General features: G+C 48.8%; 1 protein-coding gene across 1 annotated transcript in view; it reads left to right on the top strand.

Moving 5' to 3' along the window:
- ANKRD10 (ankyrin repeat domain 10) overlaps positions 1–9668 on the top strand; it is a 33207-nt gene extending 23539 nt beyond the window's left edge. The window contains exons 5-6 of the mRNA XM_023253212.2: positions 4643–4738; positions 8095–9668. Coding sequence (XP_023108980.1) covers positions 4643–4738; positions 8095–8570 — 572 coding nt within the window. The 3' untranslated portion in view covers positions 8571–9668. The remainder of the gene's footprint in view (positions 1–4642; positions 4739–8094) is intronic.
- The last annotated feature ends 12776 nt before the right edge of the window (positions 9669–22444 follow it).

Raw genomic sequence — 22444 nt, 5'->3', positions numbered from 1 at the left:
TAATTAGGGCTGGTGGGAACTACCAAGGGGACATTTCCTTCCTGGCTTTGTTAAAGGGGCACTGATGGCTTCCCTGGCGGTCAGAGCTCCTGGTTCCAAGGGGAAGACTGCAGGGGGGTGAGGTGGACCTGGGACCCCCGCAGCACTGGCACCTGAAAGATGCACAGAGGAAGGAGATCACTAGTCCATGCCCTGCCCCCAACCTCACTGAAGTCCGTGGTGTGAACAGCTTGGCAGTATTTGCACATCAGGTGGTCTCACCTGTGTGGAAGGTGTCGGGGGGGTTAGCACCCCACTAGCCAGCTGGGGCTCTCACATTTTTTTTTTTTTTTTGAGAGAGTGTGGGGAGGGGAGGGGCAGAGAGAGAGGGAAACACAGGATCCGAAGCAGGCTCCAGGCTCCGAGCTGTCAGCACAGAGCCCAACGTGGGGCTCGAACTCATGACCTGATCATGACCTCAGCTGAAGTCAGACGCTTAACCGACTGAGCCCCCCCTGGAAGCCCTCACATCTTAGAAGTATGTGACCGTACAGATTGGTTTTTGCCTTTTAAGAGATTTCTCTGCTTTTAAAGTTAAGCCAGGTTAGGCTTATTTTTGTGAGCCCTGGGTAAGTCCTTCAGTGCCCTTGGCAATTGAAATCTTGTTTTTGGTGGTGCCCAGCTGGCTCAGTCAGTGGAGCGTGGACGCTTGATCTCAGGCTCGTTGGGTTCGAGCCCTATGTTGGGCATAGAGCTTACTTTTAAAAATAATAAAAAATAAATCTAGTTTTTGTGTACATGTCCTACATGTCTGTACAGGTGGCATGCTGGTTGCACAGTAAGTGTGCACCTTCCAGACTTGACAGCCAGCACAGCAGCCAGCTTCCTCGATGGCACGGTTTCTGTAATGCAGCAGATAGGTGTTGCCTGGTTTCCAAAAGCAAAGTATAGTATCTTTCCCATGTTTTCAAATGGCTTGGTCATAAAATAAATCTAGTTTTAGAGCCTTGCTAAGAACTGGCTTTAGGGATTTTAGATGGAAGTACAAAGGCAGATTTCTGTGTTCAGTGGTCACACTTGGTTAGGACTTGCTTCTGCAGGAAGGAAGCTGGGAGGGTTTATTTTGAGTGAAGCCTAGCCAGTTTTCTATCACAACTATTCAACATCTAACATGTTCTAGAATCTTCTCAAATGCCTGCTTTGACCAAGTAAAAGGTAAGGACATTTTTTAATAAAATGTTCAGTAAGTTTTTTCCTTTTAACTGTGGAGGTCAGTAGGAAAATGGAAGGGAGTCTCTTCTTTTCCAAAGTGTAAATAAGATCAAAATGGGTAACTTGGAAAAAAGACATTTTGTTTTTTCTGAAATTTCTGTAAGTCCACCTTTCTCAGATACAATGTGGAATATTTCATCGGTTCCTCTGGCAAAGACAAAGTGGGTACGTGTGGGAGAAAAGAGTGAAGTCAGATCCAGTGCTCTTAAAATTCTGAGAGGCCAATATTAACATCATGGTTTCTAAAATACAGTTTTAAAAAGTAAATTGCAAGTTTAATGCCTTCCTCTGAGTGATTAAGCACTTCCTACTTAGAGGTGCTAGAAATAAATGAAGTATAAAATGGTACTACCCAGGGTTCTGGGCCAGCCGGATTACCAGCCAAGGAGTTAAAAATCCTTGCAGACATTCTACGGGAACAGTGCACTACAAAGATTGCCTGTCTGTAGAGAATGAAAATTCTAGGCTGGCTGCATCGGCACCTGCTGCCCACATTAAAGAGTTCCTTGACTACTAAAATACGCAAGCCCTTGGTCTGTTTCATTTTTCTCCTGCTGTGTTAATGAGGTACTATCAGCATTCACAAAGTGACGCCTGTGAGATGGGACCGTTGCCGAGTAGTCCCTAGTGTCGGAGCCTGGGTCTCAGGTTCAGGGAGTCGTTTTTGCTGTGAAGTGGCATCGGGCCCTGGCCCCTCCCCTTGGACACAGTTTTCCCTCGGATGTCCCCAGACTCCTTTGCCAGCGGCCCTTCTGGCCCCCTAGTGGCAGGTGTGCCCTCGTGTCCCACTCCACTTTACAGCCGGTCTCATCGGAGGGAATTCTCCCGGCTTCATTACTGGCTACTCTACTTACTATTGAGACTTTTTGTTGGATTGCTGTGTCGGAGCCGTTCCAGGCTAGCCCGTGGGCTTCATGCACTGAGACGGGCGCTCTTCCAGGCCCTGGGCTTAGGGGATGAGGAGACAAATTTCCCTGCTTTTATGAAGCACTGTTGTTTGGTTGGTTGGGTTTTTTTTTCTTTGTTTTTTTTTTTGTTTGTTTGTTTTTGTCCTCTGTCAGTTTTTTTTTTTTTTTAAACCTGCTTTTCAGAAATCTGAAATTGTACAGATAGCCTAGCTGTCACTTTTCCGGAGGGACTCTGGCCCCTGAATTCTGAAGAGCGGACGTTACAAGTATGCATACCAAAAGCTGTGTTGTATCCCAGTGGAATCTTCCTTCCTGTTTGCAAGGACACTTGTGGCTTTGCCGTGCTGGCCCGCACAGTTCTCCTCCAGCCACCTGAGCACCTGCCTGACTTCTCAGGCATAGGAGAGGAAGGGGCAGAGCCCGCCCACTGCACACTCCTCATCCCCCAAGTAACTAGCTGAGGTCTCCCTGAAGGTCATGAGGACTTACTTCGTCAGCTTGCACCCCGGATGCCCGGGCCACCCACCCGGCTTTTGAAGGTGGCCTGTTTACCGCTGATTTCCTGAAAGTACCTTGTTTCACAGTGAAGGTAGAGCCTTGCCTGTCGCTGACGTAGGCCCTTAGAGGAGGAAGGGAAGCTCTCAGTGGGAAAGACTGAAACCCACCGTTTAACGCCTCTGGTTTGCAAGCACCTCTCGTGGAGTTCTCTTGGCCCCGTGCCTGTTCGCTCAGGTTTTTGCCCAGCTACACAAACCACACTGTTCACTTTCTGTTTTCCCCACATACTCACCACTCAGAATGTGTGCCTCTTTCATGAAGACCATACATTAGTATCTTTGGTCTCCATAGTTTGGGTTAGGGTTAGTAAGAATCTAGATGTGGCATGCTCATTCCTGTTTTGTTTTTAATGTTTATTCATTTTTGAGAGACAGAGTGTGAGCAGGGAAGAGGCAGAGAACAGGGAGAGAACCCCAAGCAGGCTCTAGGCTCTGAGCTGTCAGCAGAGTCTGACACGGGGCTCCAACCCACAGATGGCAAGATCATGACGGAGCCAAAGTCAGACACTTAACTGACTGAGCCATCCAGGGGCCTTGATGCTCATTTCTTTCTTTTTTTTTTTTTTTTTTTAATGTTCATTTTTGAGAGAGAGCATGAGCAGGGGAGGGCCAGAGAGAGAGGGAGACACAGATTCCAAAGCAGGCTCCAGGCTCCGAGCTGACAGCACAGAGCCCAACGCAGGGCTCAAACCCACGAACCATGAGATCATGACCTGAGCCGAAGTCACATGCTTGACCAACTGAGCCCCCAGGTGCCCTGATGCTCATTCCTGTTATGTATATTGAAAAAGACTCATGTGCCTCTAGAATTAGTAGTAATTAGAGCTGCAGAGTTCGTGTCAGTTTTTAAATGTTTATTTGAAAGAAATATTTAGTTCTGAAAGTTACTGTTGTATATCCTTGGACTCAATAATTCTCAGTATTTCTCTGACTAAAGAACCAGAAATGGACACAGAGCTGTGTCTATAAGGATGTCGATTATGGTGTTCATGACAGGAAAGAAAGCTGAAGCAAAGCCAGACAGCGGTGGGGATTTGGTGGTGGGTGAATTATAACAGCCATGCAGTGGATGGCTATTCGACTTTAATGAATTCTTTTGAACTTAGTTGATGAGATGCGTTCATTCCATGGTCAGTGAATAAGAAGGCAAGGCATAAAAGTGACTTTGGGGTCCATTTTTATAACAGCACATACTTATGAAGACTAGAAAGCCAAATGTCCAGTGACCGTGACTGTTCCTGTCGACGGGGTTCCTAGGGGAAGTGTGCGCAAAGGTGATACTTGGAGGAGACACGATTGAACGTGCACGCTAGTTTTTCTCCAAGACACAGAGAATGATCATTTTCTGAGGAATGTGCATTTGTAACTTCCTCTCAAATGTCTTGAAACTAAGACTCTTAAGGTTTGTTTCCAGTTTTATCATGTGTGCCTCACCACGACACTATTGAGTCTTGACTTTAACCTCATTTTCTGCTACGGAAATTAGTGATTTTTGTTTTGAAATTTGAAGATAGTTTTAATGGTTGATGCTATTCAAGAATTATCTTAGTATTTATGAAACACAACTGAAAGAACATTTGGGGGCATAATAGAATATGCTGACCTTAAAAACCTATTTAGAAACATCTCTGGGTTGTACACCTGTTGTATTTTGTCCAGGTGACAGTCTTAAAGGAGAATTTGTACCATCGAGCATACGTAGAATGAGTACCTGGAATCCCGTGACTTTTCATTGAAACCGCACACTTGAGGAGATGTTCTTTATTATGGAAAAGGGGGTTTCCCAGGAGTGTACTTGATTTATCAGCCGTCTGTGGATCACCAAGTTGTTGGCAGTTTCACAGCAGCTAGTGCTCTTGAGGCAACAGGATTATCTTGAAGGCTCTTAGGTCCGGGGATCTAAAATCGCCTTTGTGTTCTGTGCAGCTCAGAGCTCGGACTACTGCGTGCCGCTGGAGAATGGCGAGACGGAAGACGATGCGGACAGAATGCTCGTCGACAGAGAGTGTGCTGCTGTAACAGGTGGGGGTGGACAGTTTCCTGTTAGCTGCGGCAACAGCCCCATGGTCGAAGACACCACACAGCAGGAGGGTGGTTCTGTCGGACCAAAAGAAATAGAAATATATACTGTGTCCGCAATGCAGACCCCTTGTCGTTGCAAGAACCAGTATGCGTATTATTTCTAACATGAGTTTCTCTCACAACGTTTGCACTCTGTTGTCCAGCATTTTAAAGAATGTTCTGCCGTGTGCATATCTTGGGCGAGTTTGTAGACAACAAGGATACGAGTGTTTTGGGTGCACGTTGTATAGCTGTGAAAGCTGTTAAGTGCAATCTTCCTATTTTGATTTGAAACTTCTGCTTAACGTGCCTTGTTTAATTCTCCTGGGTTTTGCATGCGTCCCTTTCTGACATGTGACCTTTGGGTGAACGCACCGGACGGGGCGTCCGTTGCTGGTAATCTCAGCGGGATAAAGGGCGGGGAGCGTGACCCGCTGTAGACAAGGAGCTCCAGCTGACGCGTGGTTCTCACTCGTGACTGGTCACGCCGCTGTGGACTCTCCTGCTCGCCGCTCCCGGTCGCTCTGGCTTCTGGGGCGTCGCTGAACACCGCGCCTCACGAAACACATTTTGCGTGCCCAGAGTGTTAACATGTTCAAACGGTTGATAGTCATTTTCAGTTTTTAAAAGTTGAAGGCTCCATTTCTTTTTAGCATTTAGAATCTCTCAAGATGTATCCTTTCAGTTAACACTTTGCTCTGCCATTCTTCAGGTGACCCTGAAAACACGTTAGCTGTTTCCTCCTGTGTTGATACGTTTAGAAGGAGATACTGGTTGGTTGCTTGGTTGGTTTTTAAGGCTTTGTTAGTGTATCTCTGTGCTAAATTCTTCAGTGGGGTAGGAGATTATGTGTATGGTTTCCCAGATGTACGTGAAGAAATCATTTCTATTTACTAAAATGAGAGGGAAATGTGCACATCTTTCTAGAAGCGTACAGGGTTGTTATGGGTGGATTCGCCTTTTTGCCAAAGAATTCAGTGGGTAGATTTTCTAAGGGAAATTTTGATTGGATAACACATTTAAAGACCTTGGCCAAAGACGAAAAACAAAACTCAAAGCTCTTCAAAAAAAAATAAATAAATAAATAAATGGCATTGCTACATGCTTTTAAAAAGGCAGGAGTAATCACTCTTTACTCTTCACACACTAATTCCCTGGGTTTTCGGGCTGAACTTAATGCCAGGCTTGGGCGTAGATTGAAAAGGCCACGCTTCGTTTCAAGCCCAGCTCATCCAACGGAGCAGATGCCACATTTCCCCTCAGCTTACGGCACTGTGTGCCGGCACACACACAGGGTACTGGGCTGCCGGGGATCCCCCACGGTGGGTGGGCAGACGGGGAGCAGGAGCGCGGGCCCCAAGGAGCGCCTGGAGCCAAGTGAGGACGGCCAGGAGGACGCAGTCCCGGCCATGCGGGGGTCACAGCTCAGCCAGTCTCTGGGATACCTGCTATTTTCAGGCTCAGTTTTATTAGATACTCCATGACGACGTGAGGTTATCAACTGGCCTCGATTTTGAGATTGCATAATGGAGCTAATTTACACTAACTGGGCACCGAAGAGAAACAACACGCACACATGCACACGCGCGCACACACACACACACACACACACACACACACGGGGAACACTACATGGGAACAGTGCGTCTGGGTAACTTGGATTTCCAAGGTCATGCTCATTTACCTTTTCAGGTCCAGTCACCTGGAAATGTACTATCCATCTTTGTGAAAAGTGCATCGTTATTTGTCCTAATCACTGTCAAGGTTGCCATCATAGTCGGGAGTTTGACCACCCAGGAAACGTTGTCTATACTTTATTTTTGAAAAATAACTGATATAAATGTTTCTCTGGGAATATCTTGTTTCATTTCTTTTTATTAGGTTCTTGAGACACTTGTTCTCTGGCCTTGAGTAAACAAGGCTAAATGGGAAAGCTGCCATTTAATTTGAAAAAAAAAAATAATAATAATCCCTTATCCTCTGAAGAATTTATAGCAGTTTCCAAACTATGATTATCACTTAAATTTCCAGAAAAAATGGATGGTTAATGGAATGTTTGGAAGGTGTTTTTGTTCACTGAACAAGCCATGATCTTTTTGTTGGCGGGAAGATTTGTGGATCACACAGAAGCCTGGTGTCCAGACGCCAGTCAGAGGCGCACAGATGGCAGGTGGCGCAGCGGACAGCAAGCCCTGCTGGGGGGCAGAGACGCGTCCTCGCTGGGAAGGCAGTGGGACTCCTCTCCTCTGTATTTAATACCTTTCTTTAATAGCCCAGACCATTGAGATTAAATTCAGTGTCACAAGCAAGACCTGATCGTAGATGATCCTCTGTGCTGTTGAGCGAATCCCCACGAACACAAATGGTAGTCTTGAGTCTCCTCGTACCGAAAAATACCTCGTACTGGCTCTTCCCGTGGGTCCGCACGTGTTGTGACTGACTCTTCCCCCCTCCCCCCATAAGGCATCCTCCTCTTAATGGATGTCTAAACAATCAACGTTTTTCCACCGTAAGTGATTTTTTACAGCAGTCCAATTAGGTGAAGCCTTGGACCCCGTTGTCCCTGTAAATGCTGAACTTGGAGGAGCCCGCCAGTCAGTGCCAATGTGCCGCTGGCCCCAGGGCGGACGCGGGAAAACACTTAGCGACTCGTTCTCTCGTCGCCGCTCTGCGCTGTGCCTGCGCCGCCGTGTGGCATCTCGCAGAAGTGCCAGGTGGATGCGAGTGGCGCTAAGACGTGACCTCTTGCGTCCACCTCCCCGGCTTGAGAGGCGGGCGGCCTCCACGGAGCTCTGCGCCACTGTCTCGCCTGGTCCCAGGAGCTGCCCCAGGCCCGGCTTCACAGACCCTTCTCTTTTTCCCTTAAGAGCTGCAGAGGTGTGGGGTTTTATTTTAGCTCCGTGGAAATCCTTCCGTATAGTTCTGCTGGACTTTTTTCTTGGGTGATTTTTAAAACTTCTTTCTGAAAGTAGTCTTAAAATGAGAACAGGTTTTTTTTTTTTGACAGCTTTTCAGTACTGCTGGTATTTTTCGTGCCGCGTTATTTGTCAGCTTAGGTTTTTAAACTCAGCTACTCGATGCTACTGAAATTCATAAATGTTTCCTATCTTACCAGGCAAGTGGCACTGTTGTGTTCTATTTTTAAATCTGCCAGTGCACAGTTTTCTATTTCGGCGAAGGAACCGGTCTGTTTGAGAGAAAAAACAAAAGCTAAATAAACCCTTTACAATTGTAGCAGCAGTGAAACATTTTTTGCACTTTCTCCTCCCCCCCCCCCCGGTTCTGAATTTTGGTGACAGGTGTATTTCTTAATGCAGATGTGAAAAACAGTAGCTCCGTGTCGAATACATTGACAAACGGATGTGCCATCAATGGACACTTGGACTTCCCCTCCACGACACAGCTCAGTGGGATGGAAAGCAGGAATGACCAGTGCTTGACAGGATCTAATGGAATTAGCAACGGATTAGTGCCAGGACGGCCTTTTCCGAGTAGTCAGGGTTCTGTTTGTATTAATGGGACCGAGGAACCGGAAAAGACCGTGAGCGTTAACGCGGAGATGTGCGGCTCTCTGCACCTGAACGGGAGTCCGAGTAGCTGCGTAGCTAATAGACCTTCGTGGGTGGAGGACATCGATGAGAGTCTGCACTATGGGCACTACCATGGCTTTGGGGACACTGCCGAAAGCATCCCCGAGCTCCACAGCGTGGCAGAGCGCCCCGGCTCCGCGAAGGGGGGAGACAGACACGGCAGCGGCGCCCTGGGGGCCATGCACCTGTACCACGGCTCTTAGAGACGCACTCGCCCCCACCCCCCTGCAGCAGCCAGCTCAGTCCTGAAGTGGCATCGATTTGAGGGAATGCTGCGACTTGTACTATTTTTTTATACTTTAGCTTTCTGGAAAAAATAAGCTTTTATTGGAAAAGTTCCTCCCGAGTCCCTATTGTATGCACGCGTAGGGCTTACTAAGTGCATAGCTGTTTCTTTCACAGGATGGTGAGCCTCTTCTGGAGTTGAATTCTTCTCCCGCCAGCCGCAGTGTTTTCTTTTGAATACCGTCACCTTAGTTGCCATTGTTCCTTCAGTCAAATTAAATTATATCTGATCAACATAAATTGGGGCCAGAAAATGAGGTGCCTGCTGATTCAACTCCTTGCACATAGTGATTTTGAAGAGCTTGCTTTTACTCTTTCCTGTAGAATTTGTGACAGAAGACAGCTCTTTCCCTATGCAAAGTATAGCCTTACAAAGATTTCTTGAAGAGAATGTTTGATTTTTCAGTCTTTTCATGGAAACTTTGCGACTTGCCGTGTGGTGAGGTCTTGCTTAGAGCCACACGTAGTGGTTCGGGGGTGTGAGCGGCCCCTTCTTTAAAGCCGTGGCTCCCTGCCCTGGATTTCATTGAAAATACGTGCAGCCCGGGACTGACCTATGATATTATTCCACATTTCTTGCTTTGTCTCTACACCTTTTCCCACAGATAACGGTTTCCTTTGTAGGTAGTGGAAATTACTCTTTGTAGGAACTGCCAGGTCAGAATGTTTAACTGACTTTTTGACTTATATTTTCTTTTTTCCTCGTTTTTGTTTTTTGGGGTTTTCTGCTTTAAAATGTATACCACTATGTATATCCAGTCAACTGAGAGAATTTCGGATCTCTCTTAATAAAACTGCACTAAGTTCATGGTTTTATAGAAATTAGCTTTTGTTTAGGCAACTAGTGGTCACACTGTGCAAATATTGTAATGAATTTTTACTTTTCTGATTTTTGTAATAAAAATTGGTGAAGATCGAGAAAATGTCAGATGAACAAACCAATGTTCTAAGAGTGTAACTAACATGTTGTTTTTAAACTGTTCTTTACAAATTGAATAAAAAACTCTCACACTCGAGTTGTTCCTAGGGTGTTCTTTCTTTCCAAGGTGTGAGGGCCCGTAGGGCGCATCTGTGCAGGAAACAGGAAGGGAGGTTCAAGTTCAGTATTGACTTTTATTTTGCTTGTAAGATTTTACTTGACTCCCCTGATCCTGCCCATGTAGTTATTTCTTACCACCGTTTGATTTGTTAACATGTGTGCTCTAGTTGTATGGATACTTGGTCTCACTAGGTGGCTCTTAGGGGTCTAAATTGCTGTCAGCCAACAGTAATGTCCCTGCGTGCTTATTTTCATAAAAGACAGCAACCCAAGAGGCTCCTGGGCGGCTCAGTCGGTTAAGTGTCCGACTTCAGCTCAGGTCATGATCTCTCAGTTCACGAGTTCGAGCCCTCTGCCGGGCTCTGTGCTGACAGCCAGAGCCTGGAGCCTGCTTCAGATTCTGTGTCTCCCTCTCTCTCTGACCCTCCCTCATTCATATCTGTCTCTCTCTGTCTCAAAAATAAAATAAAACATTAAAAAAAACTGAAACAGGAGTGGTAAAGTGAGTGGAGACAAAGCTCAAACAAGCCTGGATGTGAGCTGATATTGACACTGGGTATGCAAATGTTCATTGTTCTGTGTACTTTGTATATATTTGGGGGAGTTTTTTTTTAATTTTTAATTTTATTATTGTTTTTTATAATTTACATCCAAGTTAGCATATGGCGCAACAATGATTTCAAGAGTAGATTCCTTAGTGCCCCTCCCCCATTTAGGCCCTCCCCTCTCCCACAACCCCTCCAGCAACCCTCAGTTTGTTCTCCATATTTATGAGTCTCTTGTGTTTTATCCCCCTCCCTGTTTTTATATTATTTTTGCTTCCCTTCCCTTATGTTCATCTGTTTGGATTTTGAAGTCCTCATATGAGTGAAGTCATATGATTTTTGTCTTTCACTGACTAATTTCACTTAGCATAGTACCCTCCAGTTCTATCCACGTAGTTGCAAATGCCAAGATTTCATTCTTTTTGATTGCCGAGTAATACTCCATTGTATATATAGACCACATCTTCTTTATCCATTCATCCATCGATGGACATTTGAGCTCTTTCCATACTTTGGCTATTGTCGATGGTGCTGCTATAAACATGGGGGTGCATATGCCCCTTTGAAACAGCACATCTGTATCCCGTGGATAAATGCCTAGTAGTGCAATTGCTGGGTAATAGGGTAGTTCTATTTTTAGTTTTTTGAGGAACCTCCACACTGTTTTCCTCAGTGGCTGCACCAGCTTGCATTCCCAGGAAATTTTTTTAAATTAAGACTTTAAGAAGACAAAGAATGATCTAGTACTTTAAAAACATATGGACGTCATTTTAACATTGACCAAGAATAAGCTTAAATTTTGCTCTGCATGTCTCACCAAAATTAAGTGCATCCTAAACTATTATAATAGTTAACTGGTTCTTAACTTTTTTTGGTCTGAAGACCCTGTTAGGTGCTTGTGTACTTAAATACTAGTGGCAAACAATTGGTAAGTTAGACTTTTTTTTTTTATTTTATTTTTTAACGTTTATTTATTTTTGAGACAGAGAGAGACAGAGCATGAACAGGGGAGGGGCAGAGAGAGAGGGAGACACAGAATCCGAAACAGGCTCCAGGCTTTGAGCCGTCAGCACAGAGCCCGACGCGGGACTCGAACTCATGGACCGTGAGATCGTGACCTGAGCCGAAGTCGGACGCTTAACCGACCAAGCCACCCAGGCGCCCCAGTAAATTAGACTTTAAAAAGTCCGTTTACATTAACACCAAAAACCATAAAATACCTAGGGATATATCTTAAAAGATATTCAAGATCTCCACACTGGAAACTGTAAAACATTTCAGAGAAAAAAAAAAAAGGTTCAAGTGAATGTTTTGGTTGAACTATGGAAAGAAAATCTGTTTGCAGATGACATGATATATATACAGAAAGCCCTAAAGACTCCACCAGAAAACTACTAGCACTGATGAATGAATTCAGTAAGGTTGCAGAATACAAAATTAATAAGCAGAAATCTATACATAATGAAATACATTAATGAAATAGCAAAAAAGAGACATTAAGAAAATCCCACTTACAGTTGCACCCAATATGATAAAATACCTAGGAATAACATTTAACCAAGGACTTGAAAGCTCTATACTCTGAAAACTATAAAACACTGGTGAAAGTAATTGAAGGAGACACAAACAGATGGGACGACATCCCATGCTCATGGATTGGAAGAACAAATCTTGTTAAAATGTCTACACTACCCAAAGCAATCTACAGACTTAATGCAACCCTATCAACATACCACCAGCATTTTTCACAGGGCTAGAACAAATAATACTAAAAATTTGTTTGGAACCCCAAAGGACTTCAAATAGCCAAAGTAATCTTGAAAAAAAGAACAAAATGAGGCATCAAAATTCTGGACTTAAAGTTATATCATAGAACTATAGTAATCAAAACAGTATGGTAGTGGCCCAAAAATAGACACAGATCAACGGAACAGCCCAAAAGTAAACCTATGCTTATATAGTCAGTTATCTACAGCAAAAGAGGCAAGACTATACGATGGGGAAAGTCTCTTCAGATACTGGTGTTGGGAAAACTGCATAGTTGTGTGCAAAAGAATGAAAATGGACCACTTTATCACACCACACACAAAAATAAATTCAAAATGAGCTAAATGTAAGACCTGAAGCCATAAAAATCTTAGAAGAAAACAAAGGCAGTCATTTCTTTGACATCAGCCGTGGAAACATTTTTCTATATATGTCTCCTCTGGCAAGGGAAATAAAAGCAAAGTTAAACTATTAGGATTACACCAAAAAAAAAAAAAAAAAAAACCTTTACCACAGCAAAGGAAGCCACCGTAAAACAAGGCAATCAGCTGGCTGGGAGAAGATATTTGCAACTGATATATTTGGCAAGGGATTAGTATCCAAACTATATAAAGAACTTACATAACTCTACGCAAAACAAAACAGTCCAGTTAAAAATGGACAGAGGAGGGGCACCTGGGTGGCTCAGTCAGGTAAGTGTCTGACTCTTGATTTCCACTCAGGTCATGATCTCATGGTTCGTGAGTTTGCGTCTCACATTGGGCTCCACACTGACAGTGCAGAGCCTGCTTGGAATTCTCTCTCTCCTCTCTCTGTCCTTTCCCTACTCCTGTGCTCGCTCGCTCTCAAATAAATAAACTTCAAGTTTAAAAAAAATGGATAGAGTGTCAGAGTAGGCCTATAGGTGGCCAACGGACACATGAAAAGATGTTCAACATCCCTCATCGTCAGGGAAATACACATCCAAATCACACTGAGATATCACCTCACACCTGTCGGAATGGCTGAAATAAACACAAGAAACAAGTGTTGGCGAGGAGGTGGAAAAAAATGAACTTCTTGGTGGGAATGCAAATCGCTGCAGCCACTATGAAAATATGAAGGTTCTTCAAAAATTAAAAACAGAATTACCATACGACCCAGTAATTCCACTACTATTAACCCCCCTAAAAAATGAAACCACTAATTCGAAAGGATACATGCCCCCTGTGTTTACTGCAGCATTATTTGCAACAGCCAAGATATGGAAGCAGCCCAAGTGCCCATCGATACATGAAGGATAGAGAAGAGGTGGTGTGTATATGTATATATATACAGTGGAATATTGTTCAGTCATAAAATAGAATGAAGTTTTGCCATTTGCCACGACATGGATGGACCTAGAGGGTATAATGCTGGGTGAAATAAGTTAGAGAAAGACAGATACCATATGATCTCATTCGTATGTAGAATTTAAGAAGCAAAACAAAAGAGACCAACCAAAACCAGACTTAAGTACAGAGAACAAACTGGTGGTTAACAGGGGAGGTGGATTGGTATGGACGAGACGGATAAAGGGAATGAAAAGCACACTTACCTTGATGAGCACTGAGAAATGTATAGAATTGCTGAAGCCCATTGTACACCTGAAACTAATGTAACACTGTATGTTCATTGTATTTAAGAAAAAGATACTCAAAACCCTACACTGAAAACTATAAAACACTTGAAAGAGAAAGGTTTAAATAAATGTTTTGGTTGAAGTATGTAAAGAAAATATGGCCTCAAACAGATAATTGATACACCAGAACTCTACAGTGGTCGTTTCTTCAGGGTTAGTTGCAGTGTTGAATCAGACCATATCAGTGAATTTCTTTCTTTTTTTTTTTTTTTTTTTTTTTTTTTTTTACATTTATTTTTAAGAGAGAGTGTGAATCAGGGAGGCGCAGAGAGGGAGAGGGAGACACAGAATCCGAAGCAGGCTCCAGGCTCTGAGCTGTCAGCACAGAGCCCGATGCGCGGCTCAAACCCACGAACCGTGAGATCACGACCTGAGCCAAAGTCAGATGCTCAACCGACTGAGCCACCCAGGGGGCTGGAAAATACTCTTTAACTGAGTTTTGCAGATCTTCCAAATGCTGAAACATTGTATTTGTTATAAAAAAAATCACCTTAATATCAATAACAGTCTCATAAAAGTTCACAGCTGGAAACTGTCAAGTGCATGGTGGTAGATACAAGTTTGGAAATTCTAATTTTTGCTCGAAAGCTCAAACTTCCTCTTCAGACTCAGTCGTTTCTCTTGAAGTGGCTAGGGTCACCTGGTGAAATTCCACAGAACGTTATCTGTCAGACACCCAGGTCTTAGTAACTGTAGTTTCTCAATCGTGCTTTCAAGTGAAAACGATGTTTCCAGAAAAAAGCAACTAGTTACACTGTGCCGCAGACACGTGCTTTTCCTAGAGACAGCCCCCACCGTGCGGCAGAAATCCTTTATGTGTGCCTTCTGTTCCATCACGCAGAATACGTACTCGGCGGTCGAGATCTTAATAAAATTATTTTCACTGTGTCAAGGACATTCTTAAGTGGAATTGGCTTTTTAAAAACTGCAGTGCTGAAAAATAGAATAGTAGTTGGGAAATTGTTGCTGAGACTGGTAGCATTTCTTGTGAACCATCAACGTACTTGTCAACACAGGAAGAAGTCCTGCCTCCTTGGTTGTACGGTTATGACATCTGGGGTGCCCGGAAATGCCCCAGGGTCCCCAAGGGCCTGCAGGTCACAGTTTAAGAACTGCTGGAAGAGGGGCACCTGGCTGGCTCGGTCGGTAGAGCTTCTGACCGGATCTCGCGGTCATGAGTTCGAGCCCCGTGTTGGGTGTACGATGCCCTGATGTGTGGGGCAGTGAGACCTCAGGGACTAAATGATAGATACTGGGAATCTAGACAGGTGTGCCTGGGCATTCTTTAGCTTGTCTGTAGATCTAATGTTTTCATAATGAGGAGGCAGAGAATGGGAGTAGATTAATTGGAGACGGAAACTAGGAAATTTCTGAAGAGTTCTCCTGCAATGGAGAACCAAGAAGGAGTCCATAGGAAGAAGGGGCCGTGCCTCCTGGAGAGTCTGCAGATGGGAAGACAGGAAGGAGGGGACGCTTCCAGATGGGCTCTGTGAGTGAGGACGGGAGGCGGGTGGGGACCTTCACCCTGGGGGGCTGTGTGGGGGAGCAGGAGGGCCAGGGGGTGTCCAGACACGTGGTGCGGCTCCACGGGCCTGGTTTCCCCCACTCGGTGACCACGAGCCCGAGTGACACCGGGCAGGGGGAGAGCTCGCGTTAGACTTGGTCCGCGATGAGAATCTGGGCAGACGGTGACACCATCCGAGCTGTGACCGAGTCACGAAGGGTCAGACGGACAGGGCGTGTGGTGGGAGGGAGGCCGCGGTGTGGGCGCTGAGGGGACAGAAGGGTCCAGAGGCCACGGTCTTCACTGGCAGCTCTGCCTTCAGGAGGACAGCCGGCGGGGCCCAGGGCGGTGAGGGCAGGGGGCGTGCAGAGAGGGAGCTGGGATGAGTTAGGAGACGTTGGGAACAGACGTGAAGACTTACTGGGGTGTGTTGGCCGGACCTCCTCTCTACGAGGCCCCGAGGTCACTGCTGAGAAACAACTCAGACCAGTGAACCTGACCCGGGTCAGTGGGATGTTTACAGCGTCTTATTTTTCTCTGTCACCGGTGACGCAGGCCTCTGCGGCTTTGTTCAGGGGTTTCGTAGGGTGGGAAACTAAGATTTGGTTAGGTCTTAGAAACCGTCCTGAAACAGACTTTGTATAACCTCTCTGTCAGGTAATTCTGAAGTTAGGGATTCAAGATTCTGGGGGTGATTCAGAAGGGAGACTGAGATGGGAAATCGGGAAGCACCCCGAGTCGAAAGGGGTAAAGAGGCCGCCCAGGTGATCAGGAGGGACAGAGACTTAGAGCAACGCTTGCTCTGAAAATCCCTGAACTAGGACAGGAGGGTAATTACAGGGACGGGAAGGGAGCTGTGACAGGGCCCCGCGGGGCTGAGGGAGGAGACCCAGGCCGCAGGTGTTCGCAAAGGGGTGCTTTGCAGTTCGGGCCTCGTGGGCAGGAGCTATGGTCACAGCCCCCCGGGTGACGACGGGTCCGGGCCCAACGAGGGCCGGCCAAGGCTGGCGGGGTCCCCAGGGGGTCGCAGCCCCCAGGAGGGTCGTGGCAAGGTGGTCACCAGGCCTTGGCCGAGGCAGCAGTGTCACTGAGGACTGACGTGGGGCACGACGCCCCTGCACGCGTCCACAGCCTCCGCACACACGCTACCGGGGGTGTGTGGCAGGTGCTGGAATGTGCAAAAATGCACACCCAGCCAGGGAGAGCCCCCCTCCCCACCCTCCCCACCATGTTCCCCCAGTGCCCGCACAGGCAAAGCTCAGGCCGTGCCCGCCGTGCAGGGGAGATGCTTGGGGTCCGGTTGGTTATCCCCACGGTGTGGAAGGGTGGGCCTGGGCTGGTGCGGTGCCCTGTCTGGACCACGGGCCAGAAAGAGGACACGTGCCGTTGGGGCAAGCCGGGAAGCGGCCGATCGAGGCACCACCTTATCGTGGGACCCAGACTCAGGCAGGTGTCTGTGTAGCCAGCCCTCATGTTTGCAGACTCCCAACTTGGGAAATCACCTACTTGCTGAAGTGTGTCCAGACCCCAAATCAGCCCTCGGGGCTCCGTGCAGATCTTTCGTCCAGTCCCATCGTAGCACCCACGGCGCCAGCAGAGACCGTGAGACCGTGTTCTGTGCCCCGTGTCCCAGCGCTCAGACTCTGCGGGGCGGGGGGGGGGGGGTCGGGGGTCCTCTTCCCAGTGCGTTTTGTGCCACGGTTTTCACATGTCTGTGCTTTTGGCTGCTTTTTCACTGTGAAGTGGCCACAGGGGTCGGGCCGAGCACCCCTTGTGCAGGGAGGCTGAGCTGCGCCTTGCAGAGAAAATGCTTCCTTCAGGCGTGGGGTGCCCTGCTGGTGTCTGTGGGGTCAGCGGTAACGCGCCAATAACGTGTGGCAAGCGGGGTGTCTTTAAACAGAGACACACATGAAACAAGGTTACGAGTTGATGGTTGGGGAAGATGTTGGGACCAGACGCTCCCAGGGCCCTGACTCCATCCCCCGTGCCCCGCCCCCCCCCCACCCCCCTAGAGCAGCGGGTCAGCACGTGCTGACGCAGGGTTTGCAGCTCTGGAGCCCGGCCACTGCAGAGAGCAGGAGTCACCGTCTAACCAGAGTGCGGCGCTCAGGACTGGCAGGCGCTCACGAAATGAAACAGCGAGGGGCACTGAGAATGCAGGCAGGGTTACGGTAATCTTGCGCAGATGAAAAATTCCTGGTATGAGAGTCACGGCAGAGTCTTAATGCCTGACCGGCCGTGTTTCTAACGCAGGATGTTCGCACGCCACTCCTTGACAGTTGCGGTAAAGACGACATGGAAACCCGTATCTGACGGTGCTCTGGGACGTCCCTGGGTTCTCACCGTGCGTGGTGTCAGTCGCCTGCTGCTGTGTAACACGCGGTCCCGAAGCTCCGAGCCTTGGAGCAACAGGCACCAGGGCGGCGCGGCCACGTGGGAACCACACGGAGCATCCGGGCTCCACCTCCTGGCGCCCTCACGGTCAGGGTGCTCCGGCTCCCCCTCGGCCGCGCGCCGTGTGGCCTAACTGCGTCCCTGCCACGTGGGCCTCTCACGTCACAGCAGCCGCCTTCCCCCCAGGTGGGTAAAGGAGGGTGTGGGAGACTGTTTGCCAGACTCGGAAGCAAGTCGGTACGTGGAGCCCACCCCGAAGGGGAAGGGTGTGAACAGAAGGACTCGGGTCCCCGGGCATCTCGGACGCTGCGTACCAGCAGACACGAGATGAACTCCCAGCTGTCGGGGCAGGCTGCACGAACGAGTGTGCGGGCCTGAAAGACTGTGCCAGAGTGCAGCTGGGAGCCCCCGAGGGTCCTCACGGAGCAGCAGGGGGGTGGCGTCTAATGTGAAATCATGTGAGGGGCCCGTGCCGCAGAGTGGCGTGCACGCTACGAGTCCGGGTATCCCAGCCTCAGAACACGACGATCATGTGTTGTCTGTGGGCACGAGTGTGGGTGTGGCAGGAGCACGGAGCCGCGGGGACAGGAGTGGGACACCACCTTCGTGAGAGTCAGGGACAGGGGAGGGGGCCACCGAGACATGGACTTCTCCCCTGCCCCTGCTGTTTGGGGGGCACAGCTGAAACAAATACATTCAGGTGAAACCCGTTTTCAGGACAAGGTAAGGAAGGTGAGGTCGGAACAGCTCGGCCTCTCCCCGCTCCCTGAGCAGCACGGTCCCCGCAACTCAGAAAATGATGGGTCTCGCTCCCTACCACCTGTGACCGCCACGGCGCCACCACCAGGGAATTTGATCAACGTGTTTGTAGAAACGCCACCAGAGGGGCAGCTGGGATGCACCGGCAGCCGGTCCTGCTCCCTCTGCTGCAAGATCCCTCGTTTCCGCCGCTTGCCGCCGAGGCTCTTCTGACAGTCCTACCGTTCACAATAATCTAAGCCAGTTTTGTGGGCGAAACAACACGGGCCGTGACACCAAATAGCACATTAAGTTTCAGTGCCCAACAGTGACCCTTGCCTCGTTTGAGTAGATTTGAAATTGTCTCCAGAAGGGAAGGAGGAGGGAAGTGTGGAAGAGACCAGTCCTGTCCCGGCGGCAGGGGCCTGTGCCAGCAGGCAGGGAAGCAGGATTAAAATGCAGCGTTCGACGTGCTCTCAAGGGGCTTAACGGGGAGAGCAGACCGTGTGCAGGCCACTCACGGGGCCCACTGCCCTCTACGCCACCCGTGGGCCTCCCGGGGAGTAGCGGTGGCGAGATCCTGTGACCAAGGGGGCCGAGGTGGCTCCTGGCTCGTGGAGGGGAGACAGGCCCCGGGCCAGGCTGGCAGGGGGACACCTGACCGGAGCCTTGGGGACGGGTGCTGACTGCTAATCTAGCCGACAGCTCCCACCTGGTGACCGTCCTGTCCAGTGATTTCTTCCGACAGACCCTGCGGGGTCGCTCCCGCCTGCGCTGGAGGCCCGCCTTCCAGAAACATGAAATCCCCCCAGCCTCCCAGCCTGTCAGACTACAACAAGCCACTCTTAGTTCCAGACGGAATAGAGGCTTTGAAGCAAGACGCGGATTTGTCGAGGTGACATCTGCCACGCGCGGTCGCGGTCGATGAGAGCCCCGACGCCTCTCTGATGCGTGACGGCTTCTGTGGCCGCGGACGGGACCCTGAACCTGACGTCTCCTGGGCGCTGCTCTCTGGGGTCCACGGGGACGGGGAGGTCACACCATCACACCTGACGCTCCAGACAAGAGCAGCGGGAAGAGGGAGAAGACAGAACCATACGAGCGGCACCAGACGACGGTTTTAAAGTGCGAAGGGTTCAGCCCCAGCGGCTGACAGCCGGTACTCCGTGCGACAGGCAGAGGGGCCGGATGTAGACGTGGACAAGCACGGGGCAGGGCGGTATTTTGTCCCGACCAGGCAAAACAGGTTTGTTTGTTTGTTTACCTAGAATTTACCTCGGTGAGTCGTGCTTGCTCAGAGACCTCCCGGTGTTCACTCACCTCTGCGGTTTCGGTTTCATTGACACAAGAGTCGTGACCTCACTGGCCGAACGGGAGGGCATGCCAGCAGGTGCACAGTGGGCATAGGGTTGTCGACGTGGTCAGAGCAAAGTCTGGGAAACTCTCAGCCAGGAGCATAAGGGGACACAAGTAACGTAACGCGGGACCCAGGAACAGAAAAAGGGCATTCGCTGAAAGTTAAGGAAATCTGGGGGCGTCTCAGTGGCTCAGTCAGTTAAGCATCTCACTCTGGATTATGACTCAGGTCATGATCTCACGGTCTGTGTGTTCGAGCCCCAGCTGGAACTCTGTGCTGGTGGCACAGAGCCTGCTTGGGATCCTCTCTCTCTCTCTCTCTCTCCCCCTCCCCTGCTCATGCACGCTCCCTCTCTCTCAAGTAAATAAACTTTAAAAAAAACTAAGGAAATCTTGAATAAAGTAGAGAACTTCATTATACTCTGTGTCAGTGTTGGTTTCTTAATTCTAACAGACGTACCACACTAATACAAGATGTTAATAATAGAGGTGTCATATGGGGTCTGTAGTATCTTTGCAAGTTTCCTGTAATGTAAGACTATTCCAAAAAATCAGGTGGGTTCTGTAAAAACTGCTAACATTTGCAGGATGTGCCCCAGGTGGCTATGGACCTGGCCCTCAGGTCGAGGAGAGTGAGGTGTAGGAACCTGCCCTGGGGACCCTGTCACGTGGGGGGCAGCCAGGCACGCCTGTCCATAGGGTAATGGACGTTCCCACTAATGAAAAATGACTCCAAAGGTTTGAAAGGAAAGTGGTGTTGAACCTAGAACCCTGTTTACCAACCAAGCTAACAGGACTTCTAATGCTAAAGCAAAGACAATCCCAAACCAGGGTGAATCGGTCACCCTAACTTCAGCCAGATCCCTTACCCCCCAAAGAATCCATGATAGCAACAGTATGAGTGAGGAAACAAGGAATGTTTAACGTGGTCCATATAGCTGTTGTTTGTATCAATACAACACATCAGTATCTGACTGTGGGACCAGAGTCTCAGGTTATCTCGTAACGGGTGATGGGTGTGGGGTACAGTGGAAAGAAGCACTGACTTTCTTACCTGGTGTGGGGCTAAGGATGCTTGCTCTCCAGACACTACTCGAAAAACAAAGTTCGTAGCGATGCGTTGGTGTCCATGTGTCTTTGGACTCAGCTTGTGGGCAAGGCATCGACTGCCCAGCTGTAGCTGTAAAGAGAATGGCACGTGGGCGTGATGGGGAGGGGCGCGGGTGCTTGACGGGAAGCCAACAGTATCCCCTTGGGAAGGAGGAGCCGAGCAGAGAACAACAGAATCTCAAGCACACTGTTTGAGGTTATAATGGCAGTATATCACATGGGATTAGATTGGGGTGTGTATAACCTAAAACCACCAAATCAGAGTGACTTAAAATAGATGTGTGTTTCGGGGCGCCTGGGTGGCTCAGCCGGTTGAGCGTCTGACTTCGACTCCGGTCATGATCTCACAGTTTGTGAGTTTGAGCCCCGCATCGGGCTCTGTGCCGACAGCTCGGAGCCTGGAGCCTGCTTCGGATTCCGTGTCTCCCTCTCCCTCTGCCCCTCCTCTCCTCATGCTCTGTCTCTGTCTCTCTCTCTCAAAAATAAACACTTAAAAAAATCATAGAAGACAAAGAAATCGTTGTTTATGGAAGTAAGACGCAGGAATGATTGTGTCTGGAAAGCGTAACTAAGTATGGAGTGTTCTGTGCTCTTTACGTGGTTACGAGTTGCGTGTAACCGTTAGATCCATGCTGAGACGTTTGGGCGCACGGCACTGAAGGTGTGGCAAGGGGCTGCTGTCCGGCAGGTGAGGGCTGCAGACTGTTGCTTTGAGAACAGTGTGTCAGCATCTATTACCAATTAAAGTGTTCGGAGCCTTCAACCGCAGGCCCCTGGCGGGAGGAGTTTTGGGCAGAAAGAGTCCCCCGTGCACACAAAACGTACAAACAGCAGTGACCACGGCGATATTGTTTGTCGTCACAAAACACTGGAAGTCACCCCATCCTAAGCCGAGGAAGACCCGTGCGGTAAAATGGAGTCAGTGCACTGGGGACAGTTCCGTCTCTTGTGGACATTACGTCCTGGTGGGGAAAAACGGGAAGTCGCAAATGCATTCCACATGCCTGCCCTGCGGAACAGCGGAGCGTGGCCTGGCCTGTGCGTGCTCAGCATGCTGCCGTCAGCCGGCAGTCGGGCAGATCATCCAGCCCAGAGCCTATGTGACAGTCTGGTGGAAGTCACATGTCTGGTGGGGCGTCTGGTGGAAGGTACTGAAGTCTGTACCAGGAGTGACACACAGCCTGGTCGTACGGGGAGACGGGGGCTTCTTGTCCTCGAGACTCCGTGCCCGGCATCAGCAGGAAAGACAGAACCGCGGCTCAGCAGCCCAGCACAAGACCCAAATCCCACACCCGGCGCGTCCTGTCCTGGACGGGGATCGGTGTCCATCGTCACACAGTAGAACCGTCATTAGTTGGGGACCGACCGTCTTCCTTGTTTGGTGTGACCCATATCCGTAGTAGACTGGTGGGTGTGTGCCCTCCCTCAGAAGGGAGAGGAGGGCGGATAATCCCATCTTGCTGCCTAAACGATGACGCATTTATATCTTCGAGTGTGTGGCTTTCTCCAGATTCAGTATCACCTCCTTAAGATAGAATCCTGGAAGTAAAGTAATTGGGTCATGGTTTATGAATATCTGCAGGGCTCTGGACACGCCTGGCCAACTCAGTCTCCAAAAGGAGACAGGATTTTTTACTTAAGTGTTTGTGCAGGGGAGGGGTTGGGCACAGAGGCGTGGG

The sequence above is a fragment of the Felis catus genome, chromosome A1 (genome assembly GCF_018350175.1).
Source record: "Felis catus isolate Fca126 chromosome A1, F.catus_Fca126_mat1.0, whole genome shotgun sequence".
Taxonomy (NCBI): Eukaryota; Metazoa; Chordata; class Mammalia; order Carnivora; family Felidae; genus Felis; species Felis catus.
This window is presented reverse-complemented; position numbering and strand designations above follow the sequence as displayed.